This window comes from Salvelinus alpinus, chromosome 13 (assembly GCF_045679555.1).
Source record: "Salvelinus alpinus chromosome 13, SLU_Salpinus.1, whole genome shotgun sequence".
NCBI classification, from domain to species: domain Eukaryota; kingdom Metazoa; phylum Chordata; class Actinopteri; order Salmoniformes; family Salmonidae; genus Salvelinus; species Salvelinus alpinus.
This window is the reverse complement of record NC_092098.1, coordinates 19,858,797-19,876,430: the sequence shown is the minus strand read 5'-3', so window position 1 is coordinate 19,876,430 and position 17,634 is coordinate 19,858,797. Positions and strand designations below refer to the sequence as shown.

General features: G+C 44.0%; 2 protein-coding genes and 1 long non-coding RNA gene across 5 annotated transcripts; 1 reads left to right on the top strand and 2 right to left on the bottom strand.

Moving 5' to 3' along the window:
- Nucleotides 1–683: 683 nt before the first annotated feature.
- Nucleotides 684–3,476, bottom strand: LOC139537359 (zinc finger and SCAN domain-containing protein 16-like). 3 transcript variants are annotated; one of them, XM_071338581.1, is made up of 3 exons: nt 3,357–3,476; nt 2,169–2,848; nt 684–1,992 (listed from the first exon to the last, which is right to left on the bottom strand). In XM_071338581.1, the coding sequence occupies exons 2-3, from the start codon at nt 2,831–2,833 to the stop codon at nt 1,104–1,106; spliced, it is 1,554 nt and encodes a 517-aa protein (XP_071194682.1). In that variant the 5' UTR covers nt 2,834–2,848; nt 3,357–3,476; the 3' UTR covers nt 684–1,103. The 3 variants fall into 3 exon arrangements, with proteins under 3 accessions (XP_071194682.1, XP_071194681.1, XP_071194683.1); XM_071338580.1 differs by lacking the exon at nt 3,357–3,476 and adding an exon at nt 3,096–3,234; XM_071338582.1 differs by lacking the exon at nt 3,357–3,476 and adding an exon at nt 3,096–3,231 and having other exon boundaries at nt 684–1,893.
- LOC139537364 (uncharacterized) lies at nt 3,228–5,426 on the top strand. Its single transcript, XR_011667507.1, has 3 exons — nt 3,228–3,334; nt 3,687–4,229; nt 4,326–5,426. It is a non-coding gene; the product is annotated as an uncharacterized lncRNA (long non-coding RNA).
- Nucleotides 5,427–6,316: 890 nt separating this feature from the next.
- Nucleotides 6,317–9,998, bottom strand: LOC139537360 (NF-kappa-B inhibitor alpha-like). Its single transcript, XM_071338583.1, has 6 exons — nt 9,099–9,998; nt 8,892–9,009; nt 8,465–8,666; nt 8,236–8,324; nt 7,809–8,039; nt 6,317–7,618 (listed from the first exon to the last, which is right to left on the bottom strand). Exons 1-6 carry the CDS (start codon nt 9,587–9,589, stop codon nt 7,577–7,579), a joined length of 1,173 nt encoding a protein of 390 aa, XP_071194684.1. The 5' UTR covers nt 9,590–9,998; the 3' UTR covers nt 6,317–7,576.
- Nucleotides 9,999–17,634: the final 7,636 nt, after the last annotated feature.

Genomic DNA, 17,634 nt, shown 5'->3' with positions numbered 1-17,634 from the left:
GATAGAGGGGGAGCCTTGACATTTACTTTCTTTGCTTTGGTTCCATCCAGCTCCTTTTCCCCATATTAGCGTGTAAAGGAATAAAATCCTAGTAAACGGTCTATTCTGCCGGTCTATTTAGAATTCAAGGCCCACTTAACCAGCATGTCTACCACAGCATTCTGCAGCGTTACGCCATCCCATCTGGTTGGCGCTTAGTGGGACTATCATTTGTTTTCAACAGGACAATGACCCAACATACCTCCAGGCTGTGTAAGGGCTATTTGACCAAGGAGGAGAGTGAAGGAGTGCTGCATCAGATGACCTGGCCTCCACAATCACCCGACCTCAACCCAATTCAGATGGTTTGGGATGAGTTGTACCGCAGAGTAAAGGAAAAGCAGCCAACAAGTGCTCAGTATATGTCAGAACTCCTTCAAGACTGTTGGAAAAGCACTCCAGGTGAAGCTGGTTGAGAGTACCAAGCGTGTGCAAAGCTGTCATCAAGGCAAAGGGTGGCTACTTTGAAAAATCTAAAATATATTTTGATTTGCTTAACACTTTTGGTTACTACATGATTCCATGTGTTATTTCATAGATTTTATGTCTTAACTATTATTCTACAATGTAGAAAATAGTCAAAAAGAAAAACCCTTGAATGAAGGTGTCCAAGCTTTTGACTGGTACTATGCATAAAACATTGATTCTAAAAATACAGTACACTGTCACAATGTGTTCTGATCTCTGTTCTGAAAATAAGTACTACTGTGATCACAAACAACTAATAAATAATTAAAGATGAACTATCACAATATCAAAATGCATGAAATACCTCTATCTTGGCTCAAGGATAAATAATAAATAAAGAACAAGTAATTTGAGCTTGTTTACATGGAAACATGGGAGAGATGTTCCACCAACCAGTTCACCTGTGAAACCCAAAACAGTGTCCTCTTATGGAACACACCAACAGAAAACACTGGTAGTTTTCTCACAAATAAATCTGCCTACGTAGGACATTTACAGAGAAAGCCACCTGACCAGTCCTACTTCAAGTCCTTGTTGTGTGTCAATTCTCACGAGGCCTCCTCCCAGCCAGGTGAAGTGCTGATAGTTATAGAGTATCAACGTGAGTGAGAGAGGTGACGTGCCCCTGGCCCTGTCCCTGGCTTGCTGTGGGAAACCTGGTGCCTCTTCATGGTGTCTTTGAGTTTGAAGGTCTGTCCACAGTCAGTACATTGAAAGGGTCTCTCCCAGGAGTGGATGCGTGTGTGTTTGTTGAGGGTGCGGCGGTGGCAGAAGGCCTTCCCACACACCCCACAGACGAAGGGCCTCGCTCCCGTGTGAATGTTCCTGTGCTCCTCCAGGTTCCTCTGCTGGGCGAAGCAGCAGCCACAGTCTGGGCACTGATGGGAGGGTGAGGGTGATGGCGGGCGAGTGTGGAAGGAGGGTGAAGGAACACCCGAGAGGGTCCCCCAGGTCAACTGTCCATCTTCAGAGATTAGCCTTGTGTACCTGGCAGTAAGGTCAGTCTCGTCACTAGAAGCATTACTCCGCAGTCCGTCTATCACTGGGCTGTCCTGGACATGTGAATGATAGGCGTCAGGAGCTAGGGGTGGGGGTGACTGTGGAGAGGGGATCTGACTGGACACTGTGGGTGTTGGATGCGTGTACATGGTGGAGGAGAGAGGGTTGTTTCTGGGAAGGAAGATGTAAGGTGTGTCCACAGACATGCTTTCATGTTCTGTTGTTCTCACAGACATTTGGATGGGCTCTGGAGGAGCACTCTCCTGATGCCAGTCAGGATCTTCCACTTCCTGCTTACACACAAAGATGGACCCTTCCTCTGGGCCCCTCTTATGCTCGTCCTGCTCCTCCTGATAGCTGGTCATCCCCACGTCAGGAATCTCCAGGCTGAAATGGACAGACTCCAGTTTAACTGTCTCCAGCTGGTTGAGAAATGACTTGGTCAAAGCATCTGGCTGATCACTGGTGCTCTGCATCTTGACACTCCTTTAAATTCAAAAAATGAAATACAATCAAGGGCACTTACATTTCAAGAGATGAAGGTTAATCATAGTGAATCGTTATGATCTGAATGTGACTAAACAATTAAAAACTTAAGACACTGAGGATGATAGAATAACTGAAGACACGATAAGCTCAATAGCAGCCACACATTGACCTACCCTTGTTCTTGTGCCTCTGTTGAGCTCTGTGCTGTGTCTGTCTGTGTAGGGGCAGGCGAAGAGACGGTGAAGACCCCAGACCCAAGCAGCTGCTCAGCCATGCTGATTGCTTCCTCCATATCCCTGGGCTGCTGCTTTTGCACCCAGGCACCAGCCTCCTTTGGCAAAAGGGACAGAAACTGCTCCATGGCAACACACTGCTCTACTTGTGCAGCAGTCCTTAGGTCAGGCCTAAGCCAGTGCTTAGCAGCTGAGTCAAGCCTCTGCCCCAGCTCTCTGGCTCCCTTTTGGGTGTCGTACCTCAGGGACAGGAAGTCCTGCCTGCTCTTGTCCTCCACAGTCCACATCTGTCCCTGTACCCTGGTCTGGGAGGCATTAGTCAACCCCTGGGGTCTGATCGGTTGACTCTTCTTCTGTGTCTCCTCTTGCAGCAGCCCAGCCAGCCTAGCAACCCAGTCCTCCGGGTCTTTATCTCTCCCTGTTGTCATCCCAGGCCTTCTCTGTTCCTCTTCATCCTGTAGTGAAGACCGGTCAAGGGTTTTGGTTAAACCATCCTTGACCAGCTGGCTGAGGACCTTGGCCTGGATCTCCCCCTGTCTGGTAAGCGCTGTCAGCTGTTGTTTATGCACATCCAGCAGGGACACCAGGAACTCAACCACATTCATATTGATTGCAGGTGCCTATGGTGAGAGCAGTAAAATAAAAAAATAGACTACTGGATCACAAAGGCATATATTACCCCAAAATCATTGCTAGCTAATTATTAGAGTCAAATTTCCAGTAGCTTCACTGCAACTTAACTAGTTAGCAAGGTGGACAACGTTAAGTGGATGATATAAACGTTGTTTTTTTTAAATGACAGCAAAATGATATTATCTGAAAAGGTATTACACAGAATAGAACATAACTCAAAGTAATAGAAGTTACCTGTGATTGTTAATTACTCGCCGTTGACGTTTCAGTAGCTAGCTAGCTACAAATAATATTTTGACAACAATGGACGAGAGGAATGTTTACAATGTTACACCACACAGGCGTCGTCACAATCAAATGGTACCCCCCGGAAACAATAGAAAACGGGTTACGTAACGTTAACTAGCTAACTGTAGACTAACGTGCACGAAATACAATACGAGTAAAATACCAAAAGAAGCCTTAGCCTCACGGTCAGTAACGTTATTTTTCTACCTGTGGTTTTGGTCAGCTTGATAGTCGGTGAAAGTTGTCTATAGCCTGTCTTGTCAGCTAACGTTAACTTAGCTAGCCTACTGAACTGAGCTAACGTTAGTTGGTTAGCTAACGTTATCCCTCATCCAGAGATACATTTAAATGAGCTAGCTAGCTAGATGTACAGCCTTTTAAACTTTCACAACCTCTTGGATCACGTGTTAGAAACATAGCCAATTAAGGCTGAGTTGGCTATCAACATTTTATTTTCACAGAATGTATTATAAAGTTACACCCAAGTTATCGCCATTGCCCAGTGGCACAATCATTACCAAATGTTTGTAATCATAGAGACTCCAAGAGTGGAACCATGGAAGTGGTGCGGTTATTTACAAACCTACTAGCAGTGCACAGACAGCAGCTACAGGCCCTGACTGTACACGGAGAGATCCAGACTCTATGGTACAGTTACTGGAGAAGGAGGAGCTCAGGAGAATGGAGCCCAATGTGAAGCTGGAGGAAGTGGAGGATCAAGCCTGAGCCCAGTCAGGGCAGAACAGAGGCTACAACAGCAGGGCTTCAGCTCTATGAGGTACGACCCAGAGAGGCCACCCAGGGAGCTGGGGCAAGGGCTGGAGAGTGCTGCCCATTACTGGCTCCGAGGAGGACAGCTGTGGATGTGGTGAGGTGTGTGGCCCTGCAGAGTTTTGTATCCCTCCTGCCCAAAGACGTTGGCGACTGACTGCTGAAACAGTGCCCCCAGGAGATGGAGGAAACTATCTGCATGGCTAAGGAGTACCTGAACAACACACCTGGGGAGTAGAGCAGTGAGATGGACAACCACTCTGATGGAGAAGGGTACTCTGTAGACCAACAGAGAGAAGGAGCAGCAGGGTACGGAGTGTTTCTTACACTCAAATATGTTGCCTACAAATATTGTGGGTTTATTGGAATGCATTTGTTGATATGTCTATTTCAATTTATTTTCAGACATGCAGAACCTAAAGTTAACTGTGAGAAGATTAAAGTCACAGGACTGTGGCCAAGGTTGTTTCTGAAGAGGATAGACGTGTCCAGTCTGCCAGTACTTTAGTTTCAATATAGATGCCAGACATCTGGATGACATTTACAGTGAGGATAGGAGACTTGATGGGGAAGATGATTTTGCTGAACATGAGGACTGGGTTAAGGAGGAGATAAAATACAATAGCCAGTCTGAGGTAAAGGTTGAGATTGGGTCAGCCTCTGAGATGGGACAGTCTGTTGACATGGCTAGAAATACTGAGAAGGTTGAGAGGGGTCAGCTAAGAAACATAGCAAATCAGATGCCTGTCTCTGGGAGGGTCAAGAGATGTGTATCTGCCCATCATCTCCTCGTCCAGCCCTAACACCGCTGAGAGAGACCCTCTCCTACCTGAAACGTAAAAACAAAGGATCCCCCCCATAGACCAAGCCACTGCTGTCCTGACTGTGGTAAGAACTACAAACAGGCTGACTTTGTCAGTAAACACAGTTGCAGTGCCTTCCCTAAATTCCACTGTCCTGACTGTGACCAAACCTTTACTTCTTAAACATGCCTGACCCACCACCGCAGAATCAATAATACAGTTGTGGGCTGCCCTGAGTGTGGAAAGCAGTTCAGGGACAAGTATAATCAAAAATGTTATGAGGACCCACACAGGTGAGACCCCTTATACATGTACAGACTGCGGGGACGTCTGTTTTCAGCTGAAAGGGCTGCAGGAGAAACAGCAACATCCACACAGGAGAAAGGCCATTCCGCTGCAGTGTGTGTGGGATGGCTTCCATCACAGCCGCAACCTGACAAAACACAAGCTTCTTCACTCCCAGGCGAAGCCCTTCCTCTGTACCCGCTGTGGAAAGATTTTTAACCTCAATGACAAGATGCTGAGGCATCTGAGGACGGTGCACGATGAAAGCATGTTCCCTTGGATGTGGTACAGAGGAAGGGCATCTTCCCCTAACCCTGCCTTGTTAATAATGCTTACATCTCAGATCCTTTCAACTGCTTTAGTCCCAAACCAGCTAACTAAATTACTCCATATGTTCAACAATAAACATTTAACATCAGCCTACTTTAGTGGACATTATTTATTATCCACATTAATCTAGCAACATTTAAGTTACTACACCAGTTTCCCCATGATGAACATTTAAAGAAGCACAAAGACTATTTTGGATCTACAGACTGAGTCCCTGGCAAGTGTGACCAATGAGTGTAGATACTATGATTGTAACGGGCGGCAGGTAGCCTAGTGGTTATAGGTTGCTGGATCAACCCAAAGGTTGCTGGATCAAATCCCTGAGCTATTCTGTTCCACGGGTGCCATGGATGTCGATTAAGGCAGTCAACACACTTGAGTTGTATAACTGACTAGGTATCTTTCCCTAAAGATTGGTCAGAAGCAGCTGAATGGATTGTACAATAGCCTGAGAAACTGTCAAATTCTATGCACAAATTGGTTTACATCCCTGTTAGTGAGCATTTCTCCTTTGCCAGGATAATCCATCCACCTGACAGGTGTGGCATATTAAACAGCATGATCATTACACTTTTCCCCATTGTGCTGGGGACACTAAAAGGCCACTCTAAAATGTGCAGTTTTGTCCCAAAACACAATGCCACATGTCTCAAGTTGAGGGAGCCTGCAATTGGCATGCTGACTGTAGGAATGTCCAGCCGAGCTGTTGTCAAGATAATTTAATGTTAATTTCTCTACCATAAGAGACTTATTTAAATTGACTTATTTCCTCAAATGAACTGTAACTCAGTAAAATCTTTGAAATTGTTGCATTTTGCGTTAATATTTTTGTTCAGTATAATTATGTAGCCTCGGCTCCTGGATGCTGTAACTGCAATCTGTATCGAAGCTGTGCATGGAAGTAACGCTTGGCTACAACTTTGATACAGAATCCATACTGATGAGTGTTCAGGGAAAATAAACAGCAGACACTGCATATCCTCTTAATACTCTATACATTTTACAGTTTTATTACAATAATCATGTAGACATCATGCTCCTGCTGACGAGCAAATACAGAGGCATCCTAGCCTATCAAATCACCAATCAATCCTTTTTCAAAAGAATACAAAAATAAGTCAAAAATACAGAAAGCAAATATACACCAGATTAAACCCTTGTTCTGGAGGGTCTCAGTGTCTGCTTTTTGTAGCTCCGTCTTTAATTTGTGAACTGTACATCAAATGAACTGAATGACATCACTCCAGGGTATTCCAGGGATAGTCATCAGGCCCTGGTTAGAGCACTCATAGTCAGGGACTGATTCATTACTAAATTGTCACATCACATTACCCTCTACCCATGTGATAGGTCAAAAAAATCTCAACTCATATAGACTTGCAGAGGTTCCCAAATGCCGTTAAACGATCATTTATTTAAACTTGAAGCAAAGATGATTTAGCAAAGTGTTGAGTTTGCCCCTATCTTTTCTCCTCCCATCCCTTGTTAACTACTTACCTTGGCATGCATAAACCTCTACCTTATGTACATTCACATCTTCCCCTAACCCTGCCTTGTTAATAATGCTAACATCTCAGATCCTTCTAACTGCTTTAGTCCCAAACCCACATCTCTCATCTATAGCCTTAAAGATAGAGTCCGCAGTAGGGGAAACTGCGCCACGGCTGTTTTTGTTTTGTTGACGAAGCAGAGCTGGGGAGCGTTGGGTCTCGTGGTAAAAATAAATGCACTATATACACACTGCTGTTCTATCTCGCGTCCAATCATGTCCGAGAGAAAAACACAGTTCATTGTTTGCAGTAACTTCTTTGTTGTTGTCATATCGCAAACAGGTGTGGCAGTTTCACCATGAAGGACTCCAGCTTTAAAGTTGGAATCTGTAGTGGTGAAACTGGCAACTAGTTTGACAGAACACAGCTTTTGTTTGGATCATTCTCCCATGCGTAAGGTAGGCAAAACTAGTCTTGGCAAGCTTAGCTCCAGACAAACACTAAAACCATGTGACCCAACTAACATTAGCTTACCCCCTGCACAATGTAAAGGAACTAAATTGACACAGGAACAACTGATCAATTAAATCGAATGACTTAAGTCCTGACTGGGTTGAGAACTGGACCTACTCAGCAGCCTTGCTATATACAATTTACAGACACACAAACCACACACACAAATGCACATCAATCGCTTAGCCCAACAGCAGCGCCATTATTCCATGTGGCTCAGGTTCCATGTTCATTGTTAGTGCACTCGTTGTCCATTGATAACAACGTCATCAAACTCCTACAGGAGGCAAACGCAGAGAACAGCAGAGTTAATATGACTCCAATGTCATGGAGTCATATAAACCCAATAATAACACTTACAGCCATGATGGACACTGTGTGACTTCTGAAATGTCAATACATCTATGACAGACAAATAAAGAAGTTCATATCTGCAGTGCCAACTAACTCCCCCAGACCACCCTCACCTCTTCACTCTCCCTCTCCTCTTCGTCCTGGGCCTGTGTGTCAGAGGCCCCTCCAGCCTTGAGCAGGGCCTGTACCTCCTTGTTGGGCCTGTGCAGGGAGCAGTAGAGGGCTGTGTGGCCTGCATAGGAGGGCTGGTCTACATTGGCTCCCCTATGCAGCAGTAACTGCACCACCCTGGGGCTCTGTGACTCCACGGCCCAGTGGAGAGGGGAACGGCCTGAGCCTGGGTCCTGGGGGGGCAGAAAGGGAGAGAGAGGCAGTGAGTGGATCATCATAACCTTTAAGTGTAATTATCTTGCTCAGCAGGTGAGGGGACCTCTATTGACTTTAATGAATGAAGTGCTGAGGCATGTTGGAACCCAGCAGGCATGGAAGACCCACCCTGTCTATATCAGTCTGATATAGTAACTACTGTGGGCTACTCACCCTCTGGTTAACATCAGCTCCTGCCTCAATCAGCATGCTGATTATGTCCTCCTTGCCCCTCTGTACTGCCAAATGCAGTGCACTCACCCCTAAAAGAGGGAAAGAAAGAGGGAGGGTGACATTACAAATAGAGAAACCTAAAAGGTAAAACAGGGATGATAAAGTTACAGTATGCAAAGTTTCTAACGGTACAACGACAGGCTACACGTCGTCTGGGCGATCTGTGTACCTGAGTAGTTGGTGACGTGTAGATAGTCGGTGCTCTGGCAGTTGGAGGTGATCTCTCGTACACAGTCCTGCCTCAACTCCCTGACAGCCAAGTGCAGCGGTGTGTTCCCTCCTCTCTCCTGGAGCTCAGCACTCGCACCGCCCCACAGCAGCCCCCGCACACACTGGGACTGGTCCACTATGACAGCCAGGTGGAGGGCAGTCTGACAGAGGAAGTAAGGAGGAGGAAGAAAAGAAGTGGACAATGAAAATAGAGGAAAACACAATAGAGACAAAAAGTCCCCAAAGTAGGAGATTTGAGAGGGCCAAATGAAGAGTGAGGAGAGCAAGAAAATGCAAGTGGACACATGTTAATTACATGTTAATAAACCCTCCAATGATGGTGTGGCTGATCTCAGCTCAGAAGAGCAGTGTGTCCATGTGCTTACCTGTCCCAAGTGGTTCTGGATGTCCAGGTAAGGCACCCAGCTCCTGTCCAGAGCTATCACCCCCAGTAAGTATTGTACGAAGGCCCAGTGCTCGTGGATAAGAGCCAAGTGAAGAGCCCTATGAGCAAAGGAGATGTTTGAGATAACAATGACAAATAGCCAACAAACTGCTGTTCATTATGTGAATAGTAACGAGAGCATACTCACGTGTCTCCATCCTCAGACACAAAGTTCAGTGTGTTGAGCATCTCGTCTCTCCTCTGTCTTTCCTCCTCCAGGCTCGGTGCTGCTTGCCTCCCACAGTCATCGACTGTGTAACTGATAACTGGTTCATTCAGGTGCATGGTCCCCAGCCCCTGTGATATACTCCCCACCGTCTCATCTGTAATTGAGTCCCCTATAGCGGAGTCCAACCTCTCTCCACCACCCAGTGAACTAAAGTCCATAGGGTGCTTGTCAGTGTCATCCAGTGAGGAGTAGGAGGCCGTGTGAGGGGACCTGGGCCCCCAGGTTTTGGATGTCTCATTGCTGAAGGAGTCATCCAGGCTCAGCGCTGTTCCACTCAGACATTCTAGCCCACTGTCGCACCAATCATCCGGTGCAGAAGTACCCAGAGTTTCGTGTTTGTCAAGCCCGAAGCCAAGTATAGGCCGTGCATGCTGCTTTCCAAAATCGCACCTGGGCTGAATACCAGCCATTACGAATACTGTTGCTAGCTAGCTATTCGTTTTTTATAATAGACTCTTTTGCAACAGCTGGTTAAAATCGATTGATTTTAGTAACCAGACAGTTTGCGAAAGCAATGTAGCAGGCTAGCTGTGCTTTCAAGCTGGTAACTGATGTCCAAGCAGTTAGTTAGCTAGCTAGCACGCTAAAGGTGCTAGAGGACCAAGTCTACGAAAACAGCACAGGGCGCTGCATCTAAGCTCTAACTGATATCATCAAAGTTCATCTTCACCTGATAAGGTTTTTCACGGAGTAAAATAAATATAAACGTTACCGTGCTAAATTGTTTACAGGTCAAGTCGTCTCGCGAAAGGAGATGTCCTGGGGAATTCCCAAGCCTCTCCAGCCAAGTCTGTTAGAAGGAGTAGGTCCTGTGCGCATGCGTGCAGATCCGATAGGTCCTTTATTACTGTACCACGGATAGAACAATGAGAAAAACATATTTGACTGTACTGCTCTTATAGTGAGATTAAATCAACGTTTATTGGTCGCGTACACAGTTTAGCAGATGTTACACCGGGTGCAGCGAAATGCTTATGTTACTAGCTCCTAACAATACAGTAAAATGTCAAACAAGTACACAAATAATAATAAAAATGTAAAAAACACAACACACACTAAGAATGATATGTACAGCAGTAGATATATTAGTGAGCTATGTCAAGAATCCAGTATATAAGTACATAGTACAAAACCCCACGTCAAAATTAATATAATTGAAGGAACTTTGCGGAATATAAATATCGACTATAGTTCAAAAGTTTGGGGTCACTTAGAAATATCCTTGTTTTTGAAAGAAAAGCAAAATTTTTGTCCATTAAAATAACATCAAATTGATCAGAAATACAGTGTAGACATTGTTAATGTTGTCAATGACTATTGTGGCTGGAAATTGCAGATTTATTTTATGGAATATCTACATAGAAATACAGAGGCCCATTATCAGCAACCATCACTCTTGTGTTCCAATGGCATGTTGTGTTATCTAATCCAAGCTTATAATTTTAAAAGGCTAATTGATCATTAGAAAACCCTTTTGTAATTATGTTAGCACAACTGTTCTGATTAAAGAAGCAATAAAACTGGCCTTCTTCAGACTAGTTGAGTATCTGGAGCATCAGAATTTGTGGGTTCAATTACAGGCTCAAAATACCCAGAAACAAAGAACTTTCTTCTGAAACTCGTCAGTCTATTCTTGTTCTGAGAAATGAAGGCTATTCCATGCAAGCAATTGCCAAGAAACTAAAGATCTCGTACAACGCTGTGTACTACTCCCTTCACAGAATAGCGCAAACTGGCTCTAACCAGAATAGAACGAGGAGTGGGAGGCCCTGGTGCACAACTGAGCAAGAGGACAAGTACATTAGAGTGTCTAGTTTGAGAAACAGACGCCTCACAAGTCCTCAACTGGCAGCTTCATTAAATAGTACCCGCAAAACACCAGTCTCAACGTCAAAAGTGAAGAGGCGACTCCGGGATGCTGGCCTTCTAGGCAGAGTTGCACAGAAAAAGCCATATCTCGGAATGGACAATAAAAATAAAAGATTAAGATGGGCAAAAGAACACAGACACTGGACAGAGGAACTCTGCCTAGAAGGCCAGCATCCCGGAGTCGTCTCTTCACTGTTGACGTTGAGACAGGTGTTTTGTGGGTACTATTTAAAACTTCTTCGGGATCGGCGTCCCTTCCATGGGACGGTTGATCTAACGTAGGCTAATGCGATTAGCATGAGGTTGTAAGTAACAAGAACATTTCACAGGACATACACATGTCTGATATTGGCAGAAAGCTTAAATTCTTGTTGATCTAACTGCACTGTCCAATTTACAGTAGCAATTACAGTGAAAGACTACCATGCTATTGTTTGAGGAGAGTGCACAATTTTGAACATAAAAGTTATTAATAAACAAATTAGGCATATTTGGGCTGTCTTGATTTTAAAAAATTGAACAGAAATGCAATGGTTCATTGGATCACTCTAAAACCTTGCACATACACTGCTGCCATTTAGTGGCCAAAATGTATATTGCACCTGGGCTGGAATAATACATTATGGCCTTTCTCTTGCATTTCAAAGATGAAAAATAATACAAAAGAACGGTTGGTCTTTTCTTTGTATTATCTTTTACCAGATATATTGTGTTATATTCTCCTACATTCCAAGAGAAGCCAGACTTCCAGCAAAAATGTCCCAATTAAAAAACATCAAATAATATGTCTTTGGTCTCTGTCTTTCATAATTTTCCTTCAATTCGCAAGAGGCTGAATGTATCTCACAGGATAAAGCATCTGACAGAGCGAAACAGCGCCCCTCTGTCTCTCTACGTGTATCCCATCTATCTGAAGCAATCTGAACTCCCTTGAAACAAATGGGAAAAAAGTATAACAAATTTGCCAATCAGCGTTGAGCTAAACCGAGCGAGCTCAACTGTGAATGGTTCTGGCGCACCCAAAAAAATTATCAAGGAAAGACAGTTCGGATTTGGCGTTACTCCTATCAAATCCCATTGAGAGCATATGTCATTGACAGAAAAATCTTGAATTGTTGCAACTCGTTGTGTTGGGCCTTTCCTAATTTAGCCATGGATGGAGATAGGGATTTGGACTTATGGTTTTACTTAATTCTCTGTACTGGCCAATGATTATAACGGCGATTCTGATCCGACCATTAATCCATACATTGTTGTGCCCCTGGCCTGAGAGGATGGAAGTTCAATATGTAGCTAGAGGTAGAAGGCTAATGTTAACTAACTAACACTGCCCATGAATGAAAGGGCTTGGCTTCCCCAGGGATTTGACCCACGCACCTCTACTGATGGCCTGGAGATATAAGCTGTTTATCAGTCTCTCCGTCTCAGCTTTGATGCACCTGTACTGTCTCCACGTTCTAGATGGTAGTGGGGTGAACAGGCCGTGGCTCTGGTGACTGAGGTCCTTGATGATCTTCTTTGCCTTCCTGTGACACCGGGTGCTGTAGATGTCCTGGAGGGCAGGCAGTGTGCCCCCGATGATGCGTTGGGCTGACCGCACTACTCTCTGGAGATGCCTGCGGTTGCGTGCGGTGCACTTGCTGTAACATGCGGTAATACAGCCTGACAGGATGCTCTTGATGGTGCATCTGTAGAAGTTTGTGAAGGGCCAAGACACATTTCTTCGGCCTCTTGAGGTTGAAGAGGCTCTGTTGTGCTGTCAGTGTGAAGGGACCATTTCATATCCTCAGTGATGTGCACGCAGAGGAACTTAAAGCTTTTGCCCCTCTCCACTGCAGATAATACATTATTAATACAAATTTGGGCATCATTCATCTCAATCAATACATGACTTACTTTACATAACGATTGCTGGGTTTGCTCGGAAAGCCTGCTTTATGTTGCATAGGTGTCTGTCTGTCTTTTGAAGAGCACAATAATCAAAATGGTATTGATCCTTGATATCACCATCAATTCGTTTGATAACATTAACTGTAATAATCACTGAATGAACAAAGATAATTTGCAGTAGAAAATAGCACTTGAAGTCAAATATGCATTTTAGGAGGATACACGGGGTGGCGCCAGAGACCTATATGAAAACCATGTTTTGTTTTCCTCTTTGTCATCTGTAAGCAAAATGATCATTAACAAAGGTTATCAGGGACAAACTAAGCTCTATTTTATAGGATTCATTAGCAACTAATTCGCTGCATGAAATAATGGTATGAGACGTTCCAAAGATAGGCTACATTTCAGAGAAGTAAAATACATTTCTGAAAAAAGTCCAATGAAATGGAGCGATGAAAGAGGCTGCACGACATGTCGTGGTTTTGTGTGAAAAGGATATTCAAAGAAACTGAACAGGAATAACTAAGTGTCAGAGAATTAAGAGGGTTGTTTGAAGGTGAGGTGTGTATGTGTGTGTGCGTGTGTGTGCACGTGCTTGCATGCGTGTGTGAGAGAGAGGCACTTAATTATAATACCTTACCGCACTCTCTCCTCCAGTATCACCATCCAACGGAAGTGAGATAGAGAGAGAGAGAAAACATGGTCAGCCTCCATCCATGTATTGAATTGGAAGGTGGATGTGCTTGTGTGGTGGTATGGAGTTAGAGATGGGAGGGAAGGGGTTAATAAAACACCTGGCTAAGTACATTCATTTCAGCAAGCTAGTGGCCCATGGAAAGGTATGTACTGTGTAGGGATGATGGAGATGGTGGGGTTTAGTTCAGCATAGCACAGTAGCATGTGGCTGTGCCAAAGATGTGCTGCTGCAGATAAACATATGGATGACTAGCATGGGAGCTGAGCTCAGTCTGGGCGTCCTGCTCTGTACAGTATGTGAGGAGGGGCTTCCAGGGGAGGCCCAGGATTTTGGACTGATGGGGGAGGAAGAGGGTGGGAGGAGGTAAAGGAGGTGGAGAGATCACCACTCTACACTACAGCAGCTCGGGTCCGGATCCACAAGGTGGCAAAAGGAAACTTGTGTCCCCTCTAGTTTTATGTCCCTATATAAAAAAAGCAGAGTGACAGGTTGGCACAAAATCTGTATCTCCACTGTGTGTCAGCAAAATGGACAGAGTGTGCCCGGTGTCTGTAGGAGGGCTATGGAAAGCTTAGGTATGACTCCTTTGGGTTTCCATACATAAAAAAAAAATGTGGTAGGCTAAATTAATAACATGATACACCTCTGTCTTTAATATTTGATTTTGATTTATAAGGGTGGAGTCAAGTTTACCGTTGTAGCAGCTTCACTCAACATGAGTCACGCCCCACCACTACAGTGTTTAGTTTGTTTCTTAGCTAGCTGTAAAAAGCATTAGCTTTATTAGCCTATTTAGCTAGCTCGGACCTAAGAATGGATATCAGAAATGGGCTTCGCCAAAGTACCCAAACAAAGCCAAAGGAGAAGGGGACACCTGGTTAATGTGTCAGTGGATGTTAAAAGTTGTGACAGCATTGTGAAGTTCTAGTACGAAGTGGACAGTACAGTAGGCCAGGAGGACAGAGGAGAAGAAACTGAGTGTAAAAGACTGTTCTTGGATGCTGTCATTGGTGAAATGTCAGAACGATTCAGAGAACACAACAGCCAACGGGTGGAGGCCGTGTGTGCCCTTGACCCAGAGAGCCATAACTTTCTAGATGTTAAAAAGGTGAAACCACTGCTGGATCTAAGCAAAACAGATTTGGTGGAAGCGTAGTGTGTAGGGCGCTGTCCATGGTGCTGATACAGTGCAGAGGAGATTTCGAACCAACCTGTCACTTCTTGGTCAAAAGCACTCAATGGTCTCTGCATTTAAACGTTTATGTTTATTGTGGTATAGCGGGATATCAGTAGAATTCAATATAATTCCAATGTAAGAACCCAAATGACGCCCCTGGGTAAAGCTACATATGGGTATGTTTCATCATAGAAATAGATACTATTGTGGTTTTCTTGGTAGCCTATTGGTTTGAGTTTCTGTAAATGGAACTGTACTTGTTAGAAACGTGTTTATGGTAGGCTGGCGTTGCTTAAATGATTACGTGGGTCAAATTTGATCCACAAAAGTTACTGAAGTCATGAGCGGCATGATTTTCCATGTTTGAAGCAGGCCTGTGCAAGGCTGCATCTCACTGTAGGAGGTTGCAGGATATGTTTTGGTTATTTCCATCTCCAACTGTGTTTGATTACTGTTAATGTAACTTGCCTAAATATTGATTGTGTCATGCCTTTATCCATCTGATATTTTATTTACTATGCCTACTTGGTGCCACTGTTTTGTTCTGTTCACATTCATTCGTTCACATTTGCAGTTGTGTGGTATTCTAAGCCAAACTGTTGTTCAGTGTTTTTGTTTGCATGCATGAATAACTAGGCTACTACTTTCAGCATTTAGTTTGCATTATTTTGGTAAGACAGTTGTGTGTACGGCTGCATTCAGATAGGCTGTTTGCACAGGAGGTTGGTGTCACCTTAATTGGGGAGGACGAGCTTGTGGTAATGGCTGGAGCGGAATGAGTGGAATGGTATCAATTGCATCAAACACATGGTTTCCATGCGCTTCAGTGTGTAGGTCGCTGTCCATTGTGCTGATACAGCGCAGCAGAGATAGGCTACAGATTTCGTGTCAACCTGTCACTTCAAAAGCAATCATTCAATGGTCTCAGAGTCTCAGCATTTTAACTTTATGTTTATTGTGGTATATACGCAGAATTCAATATAATTCCAATGCAAGAACCCCCCAAAATTGTGCCCCCTCATCGATTTCAACTGTCCCCCTAAGTCACTTTATTCTGGTGCCGGGTCTGCAGCAGCTCTCTGAAAAGTGCTGACCTGCGCTCTTCTGTGGACATTCTTCAATGCTGGCAGCAGCACAAGAATCCCCTCGTCCATTCACCCCTTCTCCATCCCACCTCAATTTCCCTTTCCCAGCTCAGAGTGGTGATCTCATATACAGTCATTGGATGATCTTATAGGAAAAATAGTGAGGTTAAGTAAGCTCTCTGCCTATCTTAACAGATGTACGAACAGACTTTGGACACACCTACTCATTCAAGGGTTTTTCTTTCTACATTGTAGAATAATAGTGAAGACAAAACTATGAACTATGAAATAACACATATGGAATCATGTAGTAACCAAAAAAGTCTTACACAAATTAAAATATATTTTATATTTGAGATTCTTCAAAGTAGCCACCCTTTGCCTTGATGACAGCTTTGCACACTCTTGGCATTTTCTCAAACAGCTTCACCTGGAATGTCTTGAAGTCTTGAAGGAGTTCCCACATATGCTGAGCACTTGCTGGCTGCTTTTCCTTCACTCTGCGGTCCAACTCATCCCAAACCATCTCAATTAGGTTAAGGTCGGGTGATTGTGGAGGCCAGGTCAACTGACGCAGCACTCCATCACTCTCCTTCTGGTCAAATAGCCCTTACACAGCCTGGAGGTGTGTTGGGTCATTGTCCTGTTGAAAACAAATGATTGTCGAACTAAGCTGTCAGAGCAGCTCACAGATCACTGCACCTGTACATAGCTCATCTGTAAATAGCCCATCCAATCTACCTCATCCCCATACTGTATTTATTTATCTTGCTCCTTTGCACCCCAGTATTTCTACTTGCACATTCATCTTCTGCACATCCTACCATTCCAGTGTTTAATTGCTATATTGTCATTTCTTTCTTTATTATTTTATTTCACCTTTATTTAACCAATTACTTCGCCACCATGGCCTATTTATTGCCTTACCTCTCTTATCCTACCTCATTTTCACATGCTGTATATAGATTTTTCTCCTGTATTATTGATTGTATGTTTGTTTATTCCATGTATAACTCTGTGTTGTTGTATGTGTCAAACTGCTTAGCTTTATATTGGCCAGGTCGCAGTTGTAAATGAGAACTTGTTCTCAACTAGCCTACCTGGTTAAATAAAGGTGACATAAATACATTTTAAATACATTTGCAAACCAGATGGAATGGCGTATTGCTACATAATGCTGTGGTAACCATGCTGGTTAAGTGTGCCTTGAATTCTAAATAAATCACAGACAGTGTCATCAGCAAAGCACCCCCAAACCATCACAACTCCTCCTCCGTGCTTCACGCATCTCACAAAGACACAGCGGTTGGAACCAAAAATCTGACATTTTGACTAATCAGACCAAAGGACAGATGTCCACCGATCTAATGTCCATTGCTCATGTTTCTTGGCCCAAGCAAGTCTCTTCTTATTATTGTTGTCCTTTAGTATTGGTTTCTTTGCAGCAATTCGACCATGAAGGCCTGATTCACACAGTCTCTTCTGAACAGTTGATGTTGAGATGTGTCTGTTACTTGAACTCTGTGAAGCATTTATTTGGGCTGCAATTTCTGAGGCTGGTAACTCTAATTAACTTATCCTCTGCAGCAGAGGGAACTCTGGGTCTTCCTTTGCTGTGGCGGTCCTCATGAGAGCCAGTTTCATCATAGCGCTTGATGGTTTTTGCGACTGCACTTTCAAAGTTCTTGACATTTTTCGCATTGACTGACCTTCGTGTCTTAAAGTAATGATGGACTG

What these genes read in the sequence shown, in the direction of transcription:
- LOC139537359 (XM_071338581.1), bottom strand. Translation starts at nt 2,833, where the DNA reads ATGAATGTGGTTGAGTTCCTGGTGTCCCTGCTGGATGTGCATAAACAA. An exon ending in ACAGAGGCACAAGAACAAGG is followed by an intron (nt 1,993 to 2,168) that starts GTAGGTCAATGT and finishes TTGAATTTAAAG; the next exon opens with GAGTGTCAAGATGCAGAGCA.
- LOC139537360 (XM_071338583.1), bottom strand. Translation starts at nt 9,589, where the DNA reads ATGGCTGGTATTCAGCCCAGGTGCGATTTTGGAAAGCAGCATGCACGG. An exon ending in GTGTCTGAGGATGGAGACAC is followed by an intron (nt 9,010 to 9,098) that starts GTGAGTATGCTC and finishes CTTTGCTCATAG; the next exon opens with GGCTCTTCACTTGGCTCTTA. An exon ending in AGGAGAGGGAGAGTGAAGAG is followed by an intron (nt 7,619 to 7,808) that starts GTGAGGGTGGTC and finishes TGCCTCCTGTAG; the next exon opens with GAGTTTGATGACGTTGTTAT.